At 54.6% G+C, this 14,696-nt stretch overlaps 5 protein-coding genes across 5 annotated transcripts; 4 read left to right on the top strand and 1 right to left on the bottom strand.

Moving 5' to 3' along the window:
- Nucleotides 1-92: 92 nt before the first annotated feature.
- On the top strand, nt 93-1,772 carry NCU05580 (membrane transporter; the record flags this gene model as incomplete). Its single annotated transcript, XM_955449.1, has 2 exons — nt 93-394; nt 479-1,772. 2 exons carry the CDS (start codon nt 93-95, stop codon nt 1,770-1,772), a joined length of 1,596 nt encoding a protein of 531 aa, XP_960542.1.
- A 2,959-nt stretch (nt 1,773-4,731) lies between these two features.
- On the top strand, nt 4,732-7,468 carry NCU05579 (hypothetical protein; the record flags this gene model as incomplete). Its single annotated transcript, XM_955448.2, has 2 exons — nt 4,732-5,580; nt 5,694-7,468. Exons 1-2 carry the CDS (start codon nt 5,211-5,213, stop codon nt 7,466-7,468), a joined length of 2,145 nt encoding a protein of 714 aa, XP_960541.1. The 5' UTR covers nt 4,732-5,210.
- On the top strand, nt 7,306-8,400 carry NCU12097 (hypothetical protein). The gene has a single exon (XM_011396744.1). The coding sequence runs from the start codon at nt 7,535-7,537 to the stop codon at nt 8,174-8,176; it is 642 nt and encodes a 213-aa protein (XP_011395046.1). The 5' UTR covers nt 7,306-7,534; the 3' UTR covers nt 8,177-8,400.
- A 338-nt stretch (nt 8,401-8,738) lies between these two features.
- On the top strand, nt 8,739-11,657 carry NCU05578 (hypothetical protein). Its single transcript, XM_955447.2, has 4 exons — nt 8,739-9,732; nt 9,839-10,319; nt 10,377-10,513; nt 10,577-11,657. The coding sequence occupies exons 1-4, from the start codon at nt 9,224-9,226 to the stop codon at nt 11,355-11,357; spliced, it is 1,908 nt and encodes a 635-aa protein (XP_960540.1). The 5' UTR covers nt 8,739-9,223; the 3' UTR covers nt 11,358-11,657.
- On the bottom strand, nt 11,508-14,488 carry gh3-5 (glycosylhydrolase family 3-5). The gene has a single exon (XM_955446.2). The coding sequence runs from the start codon at nt 14,356-14,358 to the stop codon at nt 11,737-11,739; it is 2,622 nt and encodes an 873-aa protein (XP_960539.2). The 5' UTR covers nt 14,359-14,488; the 3' UTR covers nt 11,508-11,736.
- Nucleotides 14,489-14,696: the final 208 nt, after the last annotated feature.

Genomic DNA, 14,696 nt, shown 5'->3' on the forward strand with positions numbered 1-14,696 from the left:
TACAATAGCCATCCCCTCCAGGCTTCCCCCGTCAATTCAACAACCCCTGGTGTCCAGACTATACCAGTTCAGGTTCAGACATCATCACAACAATGGCGGACTCCAAAGCACAGACACCACGAGATTCCGGTACCTTCGACAAGGAGAGGCCACTTGACTTTGATGTGGAAAAGGGTGAACAATCAGAAAGCGATGGCGCAACGATCCAGGCTCATTCAGAACGGGGTGTGTCAACCCACACCGGAGATAAGGAGAAGGCCATTGCGGAGGAGACGGAGCAGGATCCCAACATCGTCGACTGGGATGGACCTGATGACCCGGAGAACCCCATGAATTGGCCCGACAAGAAGAAGTGGCTGAACGTTGCCGTCCTTTCCATCCTTACCATCATTACGTGAGCACCCCTCCTCCTCTTTTCCCTCTCTACCCTTACCCAGTGACCCCCAATGCAAACTAACATCATCCCCCCCTATTATAGTCCTCTTGGCTCTTCAATGTTCGCGCCTGGCGTCAAGAAGATTCTGGTCGAATTCCACGAGACATCTTCCACCACGGCCACCTTCTTGGTATCCATCTATATCCTCGGCTTCGCCTTCGGTCCCCTCCTGGTTGCCCCGCTCAGTGAGATGTACGGCCGGGCGCCCCTGTATAACTTTGGCAACATCCTCTTCACCATCTTCACCGTTGGTACCGCCCTCAGCAAGAACACGGGCATGCTCCTCGCCTTCCGTTTCCTCATGGGCCTCGCCGGTTCCGTGCCCATCACCATCGGCTCCGGTTCCATTGCCGACTGCATGACGCTCGAGAACCGCGGCAAGGCCATGTCGGCCTGGGCTCTTGGCCCCCTGCTTGGCCCCTGCATCGGCCCCATTGCTGGTGGCTACCTCATCCGCGCGGCCGGCTGGCGCTGGGTCTTCTGGCTCATCACCATCATCGGCGGCTGCCTTATCCCGTTCTCCTTCTTCTGCCTGCGCGAGACCTACGCGCCCGTCCTTCTCGAACGGAAGGCCGCCCGCCTCCGCAAGGAGACTGGCAACCCCAACCTGCGTTCCAAGCTAGCCAGCAAGGTGTCCGCCACCGAGACCTTCAAGATCGCCATCGCCCGCCCCATGAAGCTACTCATCTTCGAGCCCATCATCACCTTCATGTCGCTCTATGTCGCCATCATCTACGGCATCCTATACATGATGTTCACCACCTTCACTTTCGTCTACTCTGAGCACTACGGCTTCGACGAGGGCTCCATTGGTCTTGCCTACCTGCCCACCGGCATTGGCATGTTCATCGGCGTCAGCCTTTTTGGCTATCTCTCCGACAAGACCGTCAGGGACCGCCAGGCCAAGGGCCTCGTCCACCGCCCCGAGGTTCGCTTGATCCCCTGGTTCACCATCCCCTGCGGCCTGCTTCTTGTTGCCGGCCTGTTTATCTACGGATGGACCGTCCAGGAGCACATCCACTGGATTGTGCCTATGCTCGGTGTTCTCATCTTTTGCGGCTCGCTCATGGGCATCATGATGTCCGTCCAGTCGTATCTGCTCGAGGCTTTCCTGACGCAGGCCGCCAGCGTCACCGCGGCGCTTGCCGTGCTCCGCTCCCTCTTGGGCGCCCTCCTCCCGCTCGGTGCCCTCGATATGTACCAGAGCAAGCTCCACTTTGGCTGGGGTAACTCGCTTTTGGGCTTCATCGCCTTGGCGTTGGCGCCTATTCCCTTCGTTTTTTACGTGTATGGCGAGAGGTTGAGGAAGAAGAGCGGCTTCAACAAGGCCAACTAGAATATCCAAAGGAGATACGTTGAGGCTGTTTTCTTCTTGGAAAACAATGAGTTGTATTAAGATGTGGAGAGGACAAAAGAACAAGGGACGAGCGTTGCATCTTTTTGCTGGAGTTTTGGGCTTTGGATTTTGGCATGATACCGGTATTATAGAGCGACCACTGATAGAGGCCGCATTACTTGCATAGCGTTTTGGATGTTATCTGCATTACGAGAATACCTAGTTTGAAGCAGCAACTGAGGGTGGCGAGCTCAGAGTTATGGCTCGATGAGAAAATCAGTACGAAATAAGAAGATGTTAAGAAATGTGGAGGATGATACGAATGAAAATTATCCCAACGCACCTATGCCGCCTTGAATACCTAGCCATGGTGATTAAAACCATGATATCTCAATCTGTTTGTTCCATTCAGCGGTGAGTGCCTGGAAAATAGTGGTCCATCAGTAGTAACATACGCTCTGTAATTACTGTAGGAAGCATCAGGGGTAAGGAGATGAAGGTGGTTTTCACAACCATTCACAGACATATGCCGAAAACCTGAGCGTAAGTCAACGGCGCGATATGTACTGAGAAGGTAAAAAAAATCGCGTCTCACGAAACCGTCATGATTGAAGGTGCCTTGCTTGTGCGTTCAATGTGATAAGCGCTTCAAACCTTGCTCGTTTTAGATGGAGACCTTATCTGACAGCTGCCCCTTTTTGTGTGGGGATGGCTCTAGCGAGGCATCCCGTCTCGAGGTTCGGTGTGGAGTGATTTCACGTCGTGATACTTGCTGAAATCGGCCCAATTGTGGAAGTTGACAAAGGTTGGAAGAGAACGAACCTGTAAATATACGGCATACGTCATCGCAATATACCTTGAGGTGCAGCATGTGACATAGTTCCATTCATCGGCAGATCGTACCTGCGCATGCAGACCAGCCGAGGTGATGGGCGCCCAGGAACTTTGTGTGTTTGGACCTGTTTTATGTAACTGAAGCGGGCTAAAAAGGCGTCCAGAAGATCTTGGCGCTTCCAGAACAGGAACTCTAGAATAAGAGGGCAGGTTGGTGTGAAAGATAGTCCAGACAGTTTCCAGGTGTGAATTGATCGATGTAAGCATGCCCGGACTACTTTTTGCACTAGTGTACTTTGAGGGGTCCTTGATAAGGGGATCATGCAGCGTGCTCTTGTCGGGGTCCTATCCAAGTCGGTATCGGAAGAGTTCTGTGGACTGTTACCTGTGTCGATATATTGCAATGGGTTCAACGACAGAAAAGAGACATATAACAGCGATGCGCGTAAGTCATCCATGTGACGTACTTGTAAGGGCTCCCCTGCTGACAGGAGCGGATACCGTTTGGTCCATGCCCCGGCGAGAAGCTGTTCCCCACTACGGGAAGCATGGTTGACTCTGACGACATGGCCGAGGCAAACGAACCAATGTGTCGGTTGAGCGTTGATAGGTAGACGAAATAGAGCTTGAGGTGTCGGAACTAGAGAATAGTCAAGAGAGGTAAGCGATGCTTTGCTCACAGGGGGTTATTGATAGTAGCAGTGATGATACAAAGGAAGCGCGGGGGGATTTTGTCTGATTCCAGCTTCTGAATGTGGTTACGCGTAGGGCTGAGAACCGGGAAGGGTCGTAACTCGGCGCGATGCGCAGGGTTCCATGGGAATGACATGATTCGGAGCCGGGGTTGGAATTGAGGAGCCGGGTGTTCCAGGGTTTATATCCGGTTGTGCTACACGTGCCGGTCGGCTTTGATCCTTTGCCCATTGAGGAATCCCTCAGAGCTTTGCTAAGCTTCCACTTGTGCACATATATCGATGTACATCAGTCGACTTTGAATGACCCCAGCGGGCGCGATCAAGTTTGTACTTGTCTGTTTCCTGTGTGTCTGTTATATAGGAGCGTGCGGGTCCTTGCACAGTTTGGACAATCGTGTACATAGGTATGTACCGCCGGTGGACTTGGGTGTGGAACTTGAACAGATGGAGTTGCGGCGGCCGCAGAAGCTGGAAGCTAATGGAATGTCTGCGAATGTCTAGACGCAATCACTCAGGGTCCTGCCGAGTGCTTAGTTGCTTTGGAGTAGAGCGAATGCGTACATTTGAAAAACAAGAACGGTGTGGGCGACCAAGATAACTTCCTTGGAAATAGAAGTCATCCACATGCCGTGGCATTTGCATGGAGGGGCAATTGACACATGCAATTCAGTTGCAACGGTTCACTTCCATCAGGCAGAGATCCCGTAGTGTCTTTGAAATTCGGCTGTTGACAATTCGCGGGACAGGGGGGTGGAATTGTCTACGCACTACAAGTACCTAAGAGTGCGCGGGCCATTGATCCCCACGCCGAGACTCGCCCCACTGAGATCCTAGCTTCAACCAATCCCAGAAGCGGACTAAGTTTTTTCTGGCGGGGGAGTCAAAAATTTGGCATCATCGCCTGAGCTGGACTTCAATTCGGGGCAAATCCGACGGTCTGACTTTTGCCGTGCTCGGGCTTCAAGTTGCACTTCAGTTACCTGGTTGCTGGTGCTGCTGTTCGGTTGTTCTGCCTGCCTGCCCCGGCCTCAATTCTTGCCGGCACTGAACCTGGAATCGCACCTTGAGACCTGCCGTACCCTCCAGTCTTCCATCGACACGACAGACTCGATTAGTTCGAGGCCATCTCGAACTCGCTTCCTTCCCTTCCTTCCCTGACTGAGCTCTTGACAACTACCTCTAAGGTGAACTCAGCTTCCAGCTGCCAAACTTCCCTTCCGCTCCGCTCACTTATTAGGTTCGTCCACCAGCTTAGCCCCTCCAACTTCATTACAAAACACCAATGGCAAGGGTAGCCAATTTTCGCCCGCCTTGTTCGCGTTGCTGCTTCCCTTCCTTCAAACACCCCGCGCAGCTCCGTATGCTACCTCTACCTACGTTTGCCTCGTCCGCCTTTCCCCAACACCCGCTGCCAAAGAAAGATCCGTCTTAATCAAACCTTTATCTTGTGGCCGTTCTGACTCAACATTGATACAAACAGAAGAGGAATAGCAAGACGGCGTCTTGCATTGAAATTCCCCTACTTCGGCTGCTTGAGGCCCACGGTTTCCATCCATCTTGCGATTCAAGATTTGGGAAGGGATCCACGTCGACTTTGCTATCTGAACCCTTCGGAGCTATCAATCACAAGCCGGCCACCGTCCTTCATTTACAACGAACTGCTCGGCGTTTTGAAGTTTCGAGCTTGGGGATATCTCAGCTCTCGGCCAGCTTCTCGTCACTCCGACCGACCTGGCTGTCCTCTGCTGCCTCCCGTCTTCCCGAACCTGCCACCCCACCACCCGCATCCCCGACCTGCGCTTCCAGTCTGCTTTTGCACACCTGGCTTCGCCTTCTTGTTCCGGCCCCGTTCGTCAATTTTACCGCCTGTTACAACAAGTGAAGCAGACAATCTCCACGTTCCGCAATCATGGCGCCTCCCAATGAGGCCGGCACGCCCGCGAACCCCGGCGGCACGAGGCGAGCACCCTACAACGTCATGAAGCCCGTTGTCCCTGCTCTGCCGCTCGGCTTCCCTCAGCGTCCGAACTCTACTATCAAACAGGCCAAATCTTTGGCTCCTGCAATCATTGCTCGGAGCCAGCCGGTTGCTTCCGCCGTTCAAAGAGCAGTCGATCCGGATCTTCGTGATCGACAGCAAGGGCAACCGTCCGCCGAAGCGGCAAAGAATGAGGAGAAACACAATGGTGCACCCCTTCTTGCATCGCAGCCCGCTCAGCATAACGGTGCCAACGTCAATGCCCCGCCAACTGAACCCATGCATCACCAAGGAAAAACAGGTATGAAAGCTCTTTATGCGTGCTGCATGTAGTTTACTTGCTCCTTGCCTGTTAGCTTGGTAATAGGCAGGCATGTCCGTTATGTAAGAGCCCATGCTGACATTCTTCCATAGATGTGCCAACTGGCCGCCCCATTCAATTTGAACCTGCGCCTCCGTCCAGCAACACTTCTCTACCTCGTTCCTCTCATCACGCACCGTCTCAGAGCACGGCTTCTTCTTCGATTTACACTCACGAAGCCCCAACAGCCATGCCTCAGCCCACCATCATCTACCGGCCCCAGGCTGCCTTTCATCAAGGCCACCCTAGCAACGCCGGTCTGTATTTTGGAGGACCGAACGATTCCGGGGCTTCATCGCCCGCCTCCCACCCAATGGCCCCCTTTCCTCCTCCCGGAGGTTTACCTTATGCTCCTGGGACGATACCCCCGTTCGATGGCTACGGACGGCCGTTGCTAATCTCCTCCACCGTTGATGGCTATCCCGCGGCTCTCGTCAACCACCACGGACCCCCCACACCCCACAGTGTTCACGGCTCGCAGTCACCTATCCATCCCGGAGATCACAACTTCGGCCAGCTCGGATCTGCCAACGGTCAGAGTGCCAATGGCCAGAACGGGCACTCCGCTAATTGGGTCAACCAAAGCGCGTTACCCCCACAGGGGCTGAGTCCGCCTGTCAACGGTTTGCCCCAACCCAATGCCTCCGTTATGGCCTTCCAGCGAGAGCAGAACGCTATCTTGGACCTTTTGCGTAACGCAGCAAACAACCACCTTTTCAGTGACTGCACGCTTCAAGTGCAATTCAAGCCTAGCCACCAGTTTCAGGAAATTCCTGGGCATGAGAAGTTGTATGAGCCCTTAGCAATCCCGGCGCATCGTTTGGTCTTGGCTCGCAGCCCGACACTGGTCAGGATCATGGAGTTGCAGGGCACCGGCCCGGGAGGAGTGGTTTCGTTGGAGCTCGATAACGAATATGTGCGATCTGACACTCTCCTGTTCGCCATCCGTTCCCTGTATGGCTGGACCCTTCGAGGCTACCTTCCCGCGCAGTTCCCTCCACGCGGCGTCGTCGAAGATTTCAAGCTCGCTCTCAGTTATATCACGACTGGCCGCTACCTCCAGCTACCGCAGGTGGTCTCGTTCGCTGTTCACCGTGGTGCAGAGTTGGTTTGCTGGCCCACGATTGAACTTGCCACCGAATTTGTTCTGAAATCCGTCATCTTTTCTTCCCAGCAGGAGGGTGTCCCGATTATGACCGAGCTCATCGACAGCGTTCTCCACTTCATTGCTCACAATATTCCGCAAGACTTTGTCCTTGACACAAGTGTGAGTGACTTTGGTTTTCCCAGACTACCGGCCGAGACACGTCAGGCTGCCGCTCCGCCTTCTGCCGCGCCACGCGATCCTCAATCCTCGTCCAACGAACCTGTGCCGGCTACCCAGGCACCATCACGACTCTCAAAGGGCTCCATCAATCCCAGGTTGTTGCAAATTCGGTTCGGGGACCTCTCCCTCGGAGCGGAGAATGGTCAAGGATCGACCAAGCAGGCCGAGAGCCCGCGTAGCAATCGTGCGCCGGCGCTCAACGACACCATCCTCTCACGCATCCTTCTGAATCTACCGTTCGACATGTTCAAGATCGTTATGGAGAATAGCCCCAATATGCATCACAACATTGTCAACGAGGTTGTCCAGGAACGCGAAGCCAGGCGAACGTCTGCATTGGCAAAAAATATCGATGTTCTTGGCGCTTTTGCGAGGCCCGCATTGGTCAACGGCATGCCGGATTATTGGTATAACAACATGGGTTTCAAAGAGGAAGTGTTCTCAGGAGACGGCGCTTACCTTGTCCGTACGTGGATCCACGGCGAGGAAGCAAGCCCTTGAGACAAATGAAGACGACGGTGGGCGTCAAGCAGTAGCGGGTGCTGAGCTCTTGACATTTACGACTTCATGAATCTTGCGAATCGGTCTGGCATGGCAAGTAGTTTTGCTACATCGCCTTCTCCTTGGGTTGCTCAAAAGGCTTCTTTTATAATGCTGTTTGTTTCATGTTACTCCTTTGTCTGTTTGCATTGCGACCGGAGTTGTACGATTGAGGAAGCGCCGTCACCATGGATAACTTGGCAAGACAAGTTTCGAGGTACACGAGGGGTTTCTGTCGTTATGAAGGAAAACTCCTTCAGATTCTGGTACGTCGGCGCGACGAATGCCGTTGGCGCTCATCGGGCTCTTGGAGCGTGCTGGGACTGCGGCTTTGCGAGGCAGATGCATGAGGTTTCGGTCTTTTTCTTGTTTCCTCTTTTTATTTTCATTTTTCTGCATTCATACGCCGAGGAAGCAGGCGATGGTGGCGTTTGGGTGCGATGGATGCAAGTCGTGACTCTTTTATCTTCCTTTTCAGGTCGTCTTGGTCATGAAATGGGTGCAGCGGAGCTAGCCCAACGGTATCCAGCATGGTTGGAAGGATGTCATTGCTTTGGCGGGAACCGAAGTTTTCCAGAATTTTCCTCTGGCGGAGCGAGGATGGTTTGGATTGGGATCCGGCTTGGGCTTTGCGGCGTTATTTACTTTTCTTTTCATTTTGTTTTGTAAGGAGTGGTTAGCGAGTGGTTGTTTCCGCCAGACACTGGACTGAGCAATGGCGGGTGGAATCAGTCGTTATGATGGATGCAGGAAGGAAAACATACTAAAATACCCATGGACGTTGCGATTTTCACCGATAGACGGTAGGCATGATTGGCCTAGGGAAGTCTCTCATGGCTTTCAAGATATTTTAGGTAGTCGGTTGTAAAACAAAATTGTACAGCATTACTTCTAATATCCCGTTATTCTCGATGGTTATGTTGTGTTTATTGACTTGGGTTTGGGATTTTGGAAAAGAAAAGAATCGCCTTGCATGGAGAATGACGGCATCGTGGAAAGGATAGGTACGTAGCTGCGAAGGTAGCATGTGGAACCGGATCGGGGCCCCTTTGTGAGTGTGGGGGGAAATGCGCTAACCTAATTGGGAGCTATTCCTTCAGCTTGGCTCCATGAGGTCTCTTTAGCTTCGTAAGGGGTTCATTCGCTAAACAGCCAGTCAGACATTCAGTGAACTAGTAACTAGAAATTACCGAGGCCGGCTCGCTTGGGGACAATCAATAGCACGTGGAACTGGGAAGCGTCACTCTGGGCTGCACCACTGCCGTGTTGACTGATAGTCGAAGTCGCACTTGCTGACTGAATGCCCAATTGCAAGCCGAGCACTGCCAGGCCCCAATTCCATCTCCCCTCACCGAATCCATCTCCACACAAACGGGCGGCGTCAGGTCGCAGACGACAGGCGGCCCTACTTATTTTACGACCTCTCAACTGTTTATGACGACATCACGCGACGACAAACTGCGCCGACATAGGGCCTTCCAACGGTTAACGGTACCACACAGGAAGGGCAGGGAGGAGAAATCAGAGACATAGAATCAGGGAGTCGAGCCGCGACGGATCCTGAACATCGATTGGGAATTGCCTTGACGGCCGGCATCAATTACTCCACCAGACGAGCTGCCCCGACAGCAGGACAACATCCTACGGAATTATCTACGCGTAGGGGCATTCAGAAGTCAACCAACCCTTTGTCCGAGATCAGCGGCGCGTCCCAAGATGGCCTCAAGAGCCTCTGCCGGCGCAGCCGCAGCAGGCCCTCGAGCCAGCCCCGGCCCAAGAGGCCCGGGAGTCACAGCCAAGTCTACCTCGGATCCCATTCTTCGCAATGCTTTGCGATACACCATCTCGGCTCGCGAATACGCCGTTCTGCACAAACACGTCATCTCCAAATCCAAGACGCTGAGGAAAAGGGCGCCAACAGTCGATACCGTGCAGAGAATCATGGACGGTGAACCCCAAAATAGGGGTCGAGGTGGTGGTGGCCAGGCGCTGGCCAAGGGTTACGCTACCAGTACCGGCTCCGGTGGTGGTGCATCTTTCAGCGATAAGGAATCGAAAGCAAAGGCTAAAGAGGAGGTATTGGCCAGGATTGCTGGCAAGGGAGCGGGTGCCGACGATTACAATGCGAGAGCGATCCGACACTCGCTACGCGTCTTCATTGCGACGGGCGCGTTGATGAAGTTGTGGGGAATCGTGTCGGCGAGGGTTCTAGGGAAGAAGCAAGGGTATGTTATCCATTCTCGGTGCCGTTCCCGGGTTGAGGTGTATGCCCCTCCTCGGTTGGCATTGCATCAGGTAGGAATGTCCCGATATAAGCTAACATGGGAACAGCGGTGCTGCCAGCGGTCAGATGCAGCCGCTTCACAAGTCGCCAACCCTCCGGTTATCCCTATCACTCAGTACCATCTTGCTGATGTACCGACTTCTTTTCCGCTTCTTCACACGCCTACGTGCCCATTTGCTGGACCCTACCGCGGCTCCCTTCCGGATTCGTAACCCCAAGACTACGCTCACACTCACATCGCCGTATGCCCCTGCCGTCGGCGCTTCCCTGGCTGGTCTTGCGCTGGGTGTCTATCCAAGCCAGCAGCTACGTGTTTCCATTGCCGTGTATGCGCTCTTCAGAGCACTCGAGTTCGGATGGAATTGTGCCGAGGACAACGGCATGGTCTGGGGTTGGGATAGGGGCACCCACGGCAGGCCGGATAAGAAGCGGACGAGGCCGTGGTGGTGGGGAAGCTGGATGTTGCAGCCCTTTGCGTTTGGCCAGCTGTTACATGCCGCCGTGTTCGATCGGGACTGTTTCCCTACGGTAAGTTTGCTATCAGATGGGTGGTGAGGGACGTAAGGCTAACACGAGACGACGCAGGCCTATGGCGACTTCATCTTCAAGCATTCCACGGCCTATCTCCATGCCAGACCCGAGGATTTCCCTCTCAGCCTGAAGTGGCCCAAGGTTTACGAAATCATCGACAGCCTCGCCACAATGGCCAAGCTCAACTGGCCGTACGTCTTTACCCTCTTCTAAAGTTCCTTCTCTATTTGGGCCGCAACTAACATCTCCAACAGGGCATTCATCTCCCCCGTCCTCTTCCCCGGAAAAGAAGACACCCTCCCAGCCTCCCTGTCCGCCATCGCCCCCCTCACCTCCGGCGCCCACCCGCTCATCACCTCCCTCTCCTGCGCGACCCTCCACCCCTCCGACCCTTCCTGCACGCGGACCTTGCTCACCTTCTGGCTGCGCTCCTTCACACCGCTAACCAAGATCCTTCTCCTCGTCTACTCTGCCATGGTTCTCCCGCGCTTCAGCTCGCTTTACCACTACCCGCTCTCCACCATCCAGGGCATCATCTCCAATGCGCTACGCATGTCGACCTTCCTGACGGGTGCCCTGGGCACTTGGTGGAGCAGCATCTGCTTCTTCCAGACGTGGCTGCCGCGCACCTTTATGCCCACGCAGCGCTTTTTCTTGGGAGGCTTCCTGGCTGGCTTCTGGGCCTATCTGGAGAAGAAAAAGGGCCGGCCCATCTTCTTGCATACAGCCAAGGCGAGCTTGAACAGCCTTTGGAAGGTCGGTGTCAAGAGGAGGTGGTGGCGGGCGATGAAGAGTGGGGATGTTTGGGTCCTTGTGGCGGCGTTGGCGCTTACTGGTGTGGTGTATGAGAGGGACGCGAAGGCAATCAAAGAAAAGAATTGGAGGAAGGGAGTGTCCTGGGTTAGAGGTGAGGGGTGGAGGGATTGGGTGGAGACGTTGGAGATTGAGGGCGATGAAGCAGATGAGAAGGAGGAGGATATTTATGAGCTGAAAATTGAGGAGGATGAGTCGGAGGTGGAGGGCTTGAGGTATTAAGCTAGGGAATGGTCTGGTGAATGCGAATGGAGAGGCAAAAGGGGATATGTTGCGGGGGGTGGAGGGGAATAGGGGTTCTTGCTGTGCGAGCAACCCTTGCTGGATTGGCTGGCCAGCTGTCTCTTTGAAGAACGGACATTGAAGACGTAGCGGGGTGGTGATTTAGGGTGTACGTAGGTAGTCTTGCGAACTTGTCGATATACCCTTCTTTAGATGATTCTTGTTTACATACATGCCACTCATTGGACCTTACACACTGTCCAGACATAGTTTCCCTTGAACATCAACCCATTGTAAAACACCAATCCAAATCGACCTTGCAGACATAATCGAGTCATTAATTCAAGCATGGCTACCTTTATGGTATCAACACATCCCTTCAAATATCAAATGTCCCACTCAACCTCAAATCCCTACTACTAGCCCCCACCCAAATCTTATACTTCCCTCTCCTCAACCGCCACTGCTGCATCTCCACATCCCAAACGCTCAAATCCCTTCTCGTCAACTCAAACTCCGCCTCCCCATCCTCCCCCGGCGCCAGCGGTCCCACGCGTTTAAACCCGCGCAGCTGACGAACCGGCGTTTCCTTATCCTCTCCCCCCTCATTCAAAGCGGGAATACCAACGTATAACTGCACAACTTCTCTTCCCTCATATTTCCCCCCGGAATTCTCCACGCGACACCTTACCACGAACAAAGTCTCCCACAAGTCCGGATGTCCGCCCTGGATAACAGGTGTGTCCGGATCGGGAAACTCGGCGAACCGGGTGGTGGCAGCGAGGGAGGGCATCGTCGTCTCTTGCACGACACCGGGAGCGATTGAGACGTAAATTTGCAAGTCCGAATAAGAGAAAGTGGTATAAGACAAACCGAAGCCGAATTCGAAGCGGGGAGCGATGCCATGACGGTCGAAGAAGCGGTAATCGATGTGTAGTCCCTCCACAAAGTTATCTTCGGGGAAAAACGGGTCGCCGCCCTCTTCTTCTTGGCCGGTGGAAGGGTTGAGTAGATGCCCGTAATCGGACTCTTTTTTGGCAATGGTATAAGGTAAACGGCCGGAAGGGTTGACGTCGCCGTATAAGATGTCGACCAGACTGTTACCGGATTCTTGGCCGGGTAAGCCGGCCATGAGCACGGCGGTGACGTTGGGGTGGGAGATCCACGGGTCGACGAGCCGGATGCCGGCCGAGTGGACGATGACGATGGTTTGGGAGCACCAGGAGGCTATATTGAGCACGAGGTCGTCGCTGAAGGTGTCGGAGAGGGCAGGACGGTCGGACATCTCGGAGGCGTAGGCGTTGATGAAGACGAGGCAGGCGTCCGCGTTGAGGTATTGCTGGGAGGGGTTGGCCGAGTGGAAGTCCCAGCGGAGCATGCCGCGGTCTTTGCGGATACGGTGGGACAAGGCTTCGAAGGGGGAAACGACGTAAGGGGGCGTGGAGCTGCCGGAGCCGCCGCCGGTGATCAAGGTGCCGTTGAAGGTGGTCCAGCCGCGGTTGACGTCGTAGCCGCCGCCGTAGCGGTCGGGGTTCTCCCAGGGAGTGGATTTGACGATGGCGTCGTAGCCGTAAACGCAGAGGAATTTGGGTCGGGTTAGGGGGAGGGTGCCGTTGATATTCTTGACCAGGACTGTGCCCGCCGCTCCGATTTCGCGGATGAGATCCGCGTGGTCCGCTTGTACGTCAACCGGGCCGGGCAGCTCACCGCCCGGCGCGACACCAACGGGTGGGTAGGTCCCATCGTCCTGGCCTGCGTATAGCCATGCCGCCAGCACGCGGGTCGCCATGTCGTTCAAGCGCTCCTCGGCCACAGATCCGTTCTTTACAGCTTCAATCAACTTCTCGCCCCAGAACCCGTCCCGTGGCATCACCATATCCGCTCCGGCGTTGGCTGACGCGACCCCGCTCATCTGCGCATCCCAATCAGTAACCACAAATCCTTCAAACCCTAGCTCCGTCTTGAGTATTCCATTCAATAACTTGGAATTCTGGCACACATAGCTGTGATTCGCCCTATTATATCCACACATCACGGCTCCGGCACCCGCGCGCAGTGCGTCCATAAACGGCCAGACGTACTCCCTCAGCGCTCTGTCCCCAACATTCGCGCTGATGGCATGTCCTTCTCCGTCTGGCGCATCCTGTCCCCATCTTCGTCTATACTCCTGTTCGTTGAGCAAGAAATGCTTCGCAGTGGCAATGACCCCCTCCCCTTGCACGCCCTCCACGATCCTCCCCATCCCAACACCAGCCAGGTACGGATCACTCCCCAAGCCTTCCCAATTCCTCCCTCCCTTTGCCACCCGTCCCAACGGCCCGGCCAGCGGCCCTAGAGCAATGTTCACACCTTTACCGCGATACTCAGCGCCCACAGCCCGGCCGTAGCGGTACATGAGGTCCGCGTCCCATGTCGCGGCGAGGTGAATGCCCGCGGGAAAAGCGGAGGCGAATTCCTGGCCGCGCACACCGGAGGGGCCATCGTAGAAGCAGAGCGGTGGTATGGATAGGCGGTCGATTGAGCCCGTGTTTCCCACGCAAGGACCAGGAAAACCGCGAGTGAGGTTTTGGAGTTCCAAGAGCGTCATTTGCGAGGTGAGAGCGAGGGCGTGCTGGTAGGCGGATGACCAGCGAGAGGAGGAGGTGCCGTTGGCGACGGGGGTGGGGTAAAACGGCGGACTGAGACCGTAGTAGGGGAGTTCAGAGGGGTGTTGCCCGTCATGATGTTGTGAGGACGATGTTGATGATGATGATGATGATGATGATGGTAGACTACTGCATGATTGCAGAGAGACGGCGGTGCAGATGAGGGCTACGGCGCCCTTCATGGAGAAGACGACTTCTTTGGCTTGGTTGGCAAAGTAGCCTGGGCCTGGGAGGCTCGTTGGCAGCCGTAGCAGTTGCTCGTAGAGACTGCTGAGATGGTTCATGATTGTGGTTGTGAGTTGGATGAATGCATTTCTCAAGTTCTCGAGTATCACTTTGGTCAGGTAGTCAACCATGGAATCTCGTGATGAAAACAAAATCCGGCACGTCGTTACTCGGTTTTAAATGATCTTCTTACCGCTAGTCGGTGGATATTGGGCTGCGGCGCCACGTAGTGACGGACCGTACCCCCGCCGGTTGCCTTAGTTTGTTGCATGTTGAAGATGGACATGCATGGTGGTTGGCGCTGGATGCCGTGAGGGGAAAAGAGCGATAAGAGTACTATTCGCTTAATGAGGAGTATTACACATACAAGTGTTAGTGCCCTTAGCCGCCTATAATGGCCTGGCACTGTAGAACGTGCAAGTGTTACGGCAAGCAGATGGAAGAATGCCGGATCCAGTCAGGTAAGATT

This window comes from Neurospora crassa, linkage group VI, assembly GCF_000182925.2.
Source record: "Neurospora crassa OR74A linkage group VI, whole genome shotgun sequence".
Classification (NCBI taxonomy): domain Eukaryota; kingdom Fungi; phylum Ascomycota; class Sordariomycetes; order Sordariales; family Sordariaceae; genus Neurospora; species Neurospora crassa.

What these genes read in the sequence shown, in the direction of transcription:
- gh3-5 (XM_955446.2), bottom strand. Translation starts at nt 14,358, where the DNA reads ATGGTTGACTACCTGACCAAAGTGATACTCGAGAACTTGAGAAATGCA.
- NCU05578 (XM_955447.2), top strand. Translation starts at nt 9,224, where the DNA reads ATGGCCTCAAGAGCCTCTGCCGGCGCAGCCGCAGCAGGCCCTCGAGCC. An exon ending in ATCGGGACTGTTTCCCTACG is followed by an intron (nt 10,320 to 10,376) that starts GTAAGTTTGCTA and finishes GAGACGACGCAG; the next exon opens with GCCTATGGCGACTTCATCTT. An exon ending in ATGGCCAAGCTCAACTGGCC is followed by an intron (nt 10,514 to 10,576) that starts GTACGTCTTTAC and finishes CATCTCCAACAG; the next exon opens with GGCATTCATCTCCCCCGTCC.
- NCU12097 (XM_011396744.1), top strand. Translation starts at nt 7,535, where the DNA reads ATGAATCTTGCGAATCGGTCTGGCATGGCAAGTAGTTTTGCTACATCG.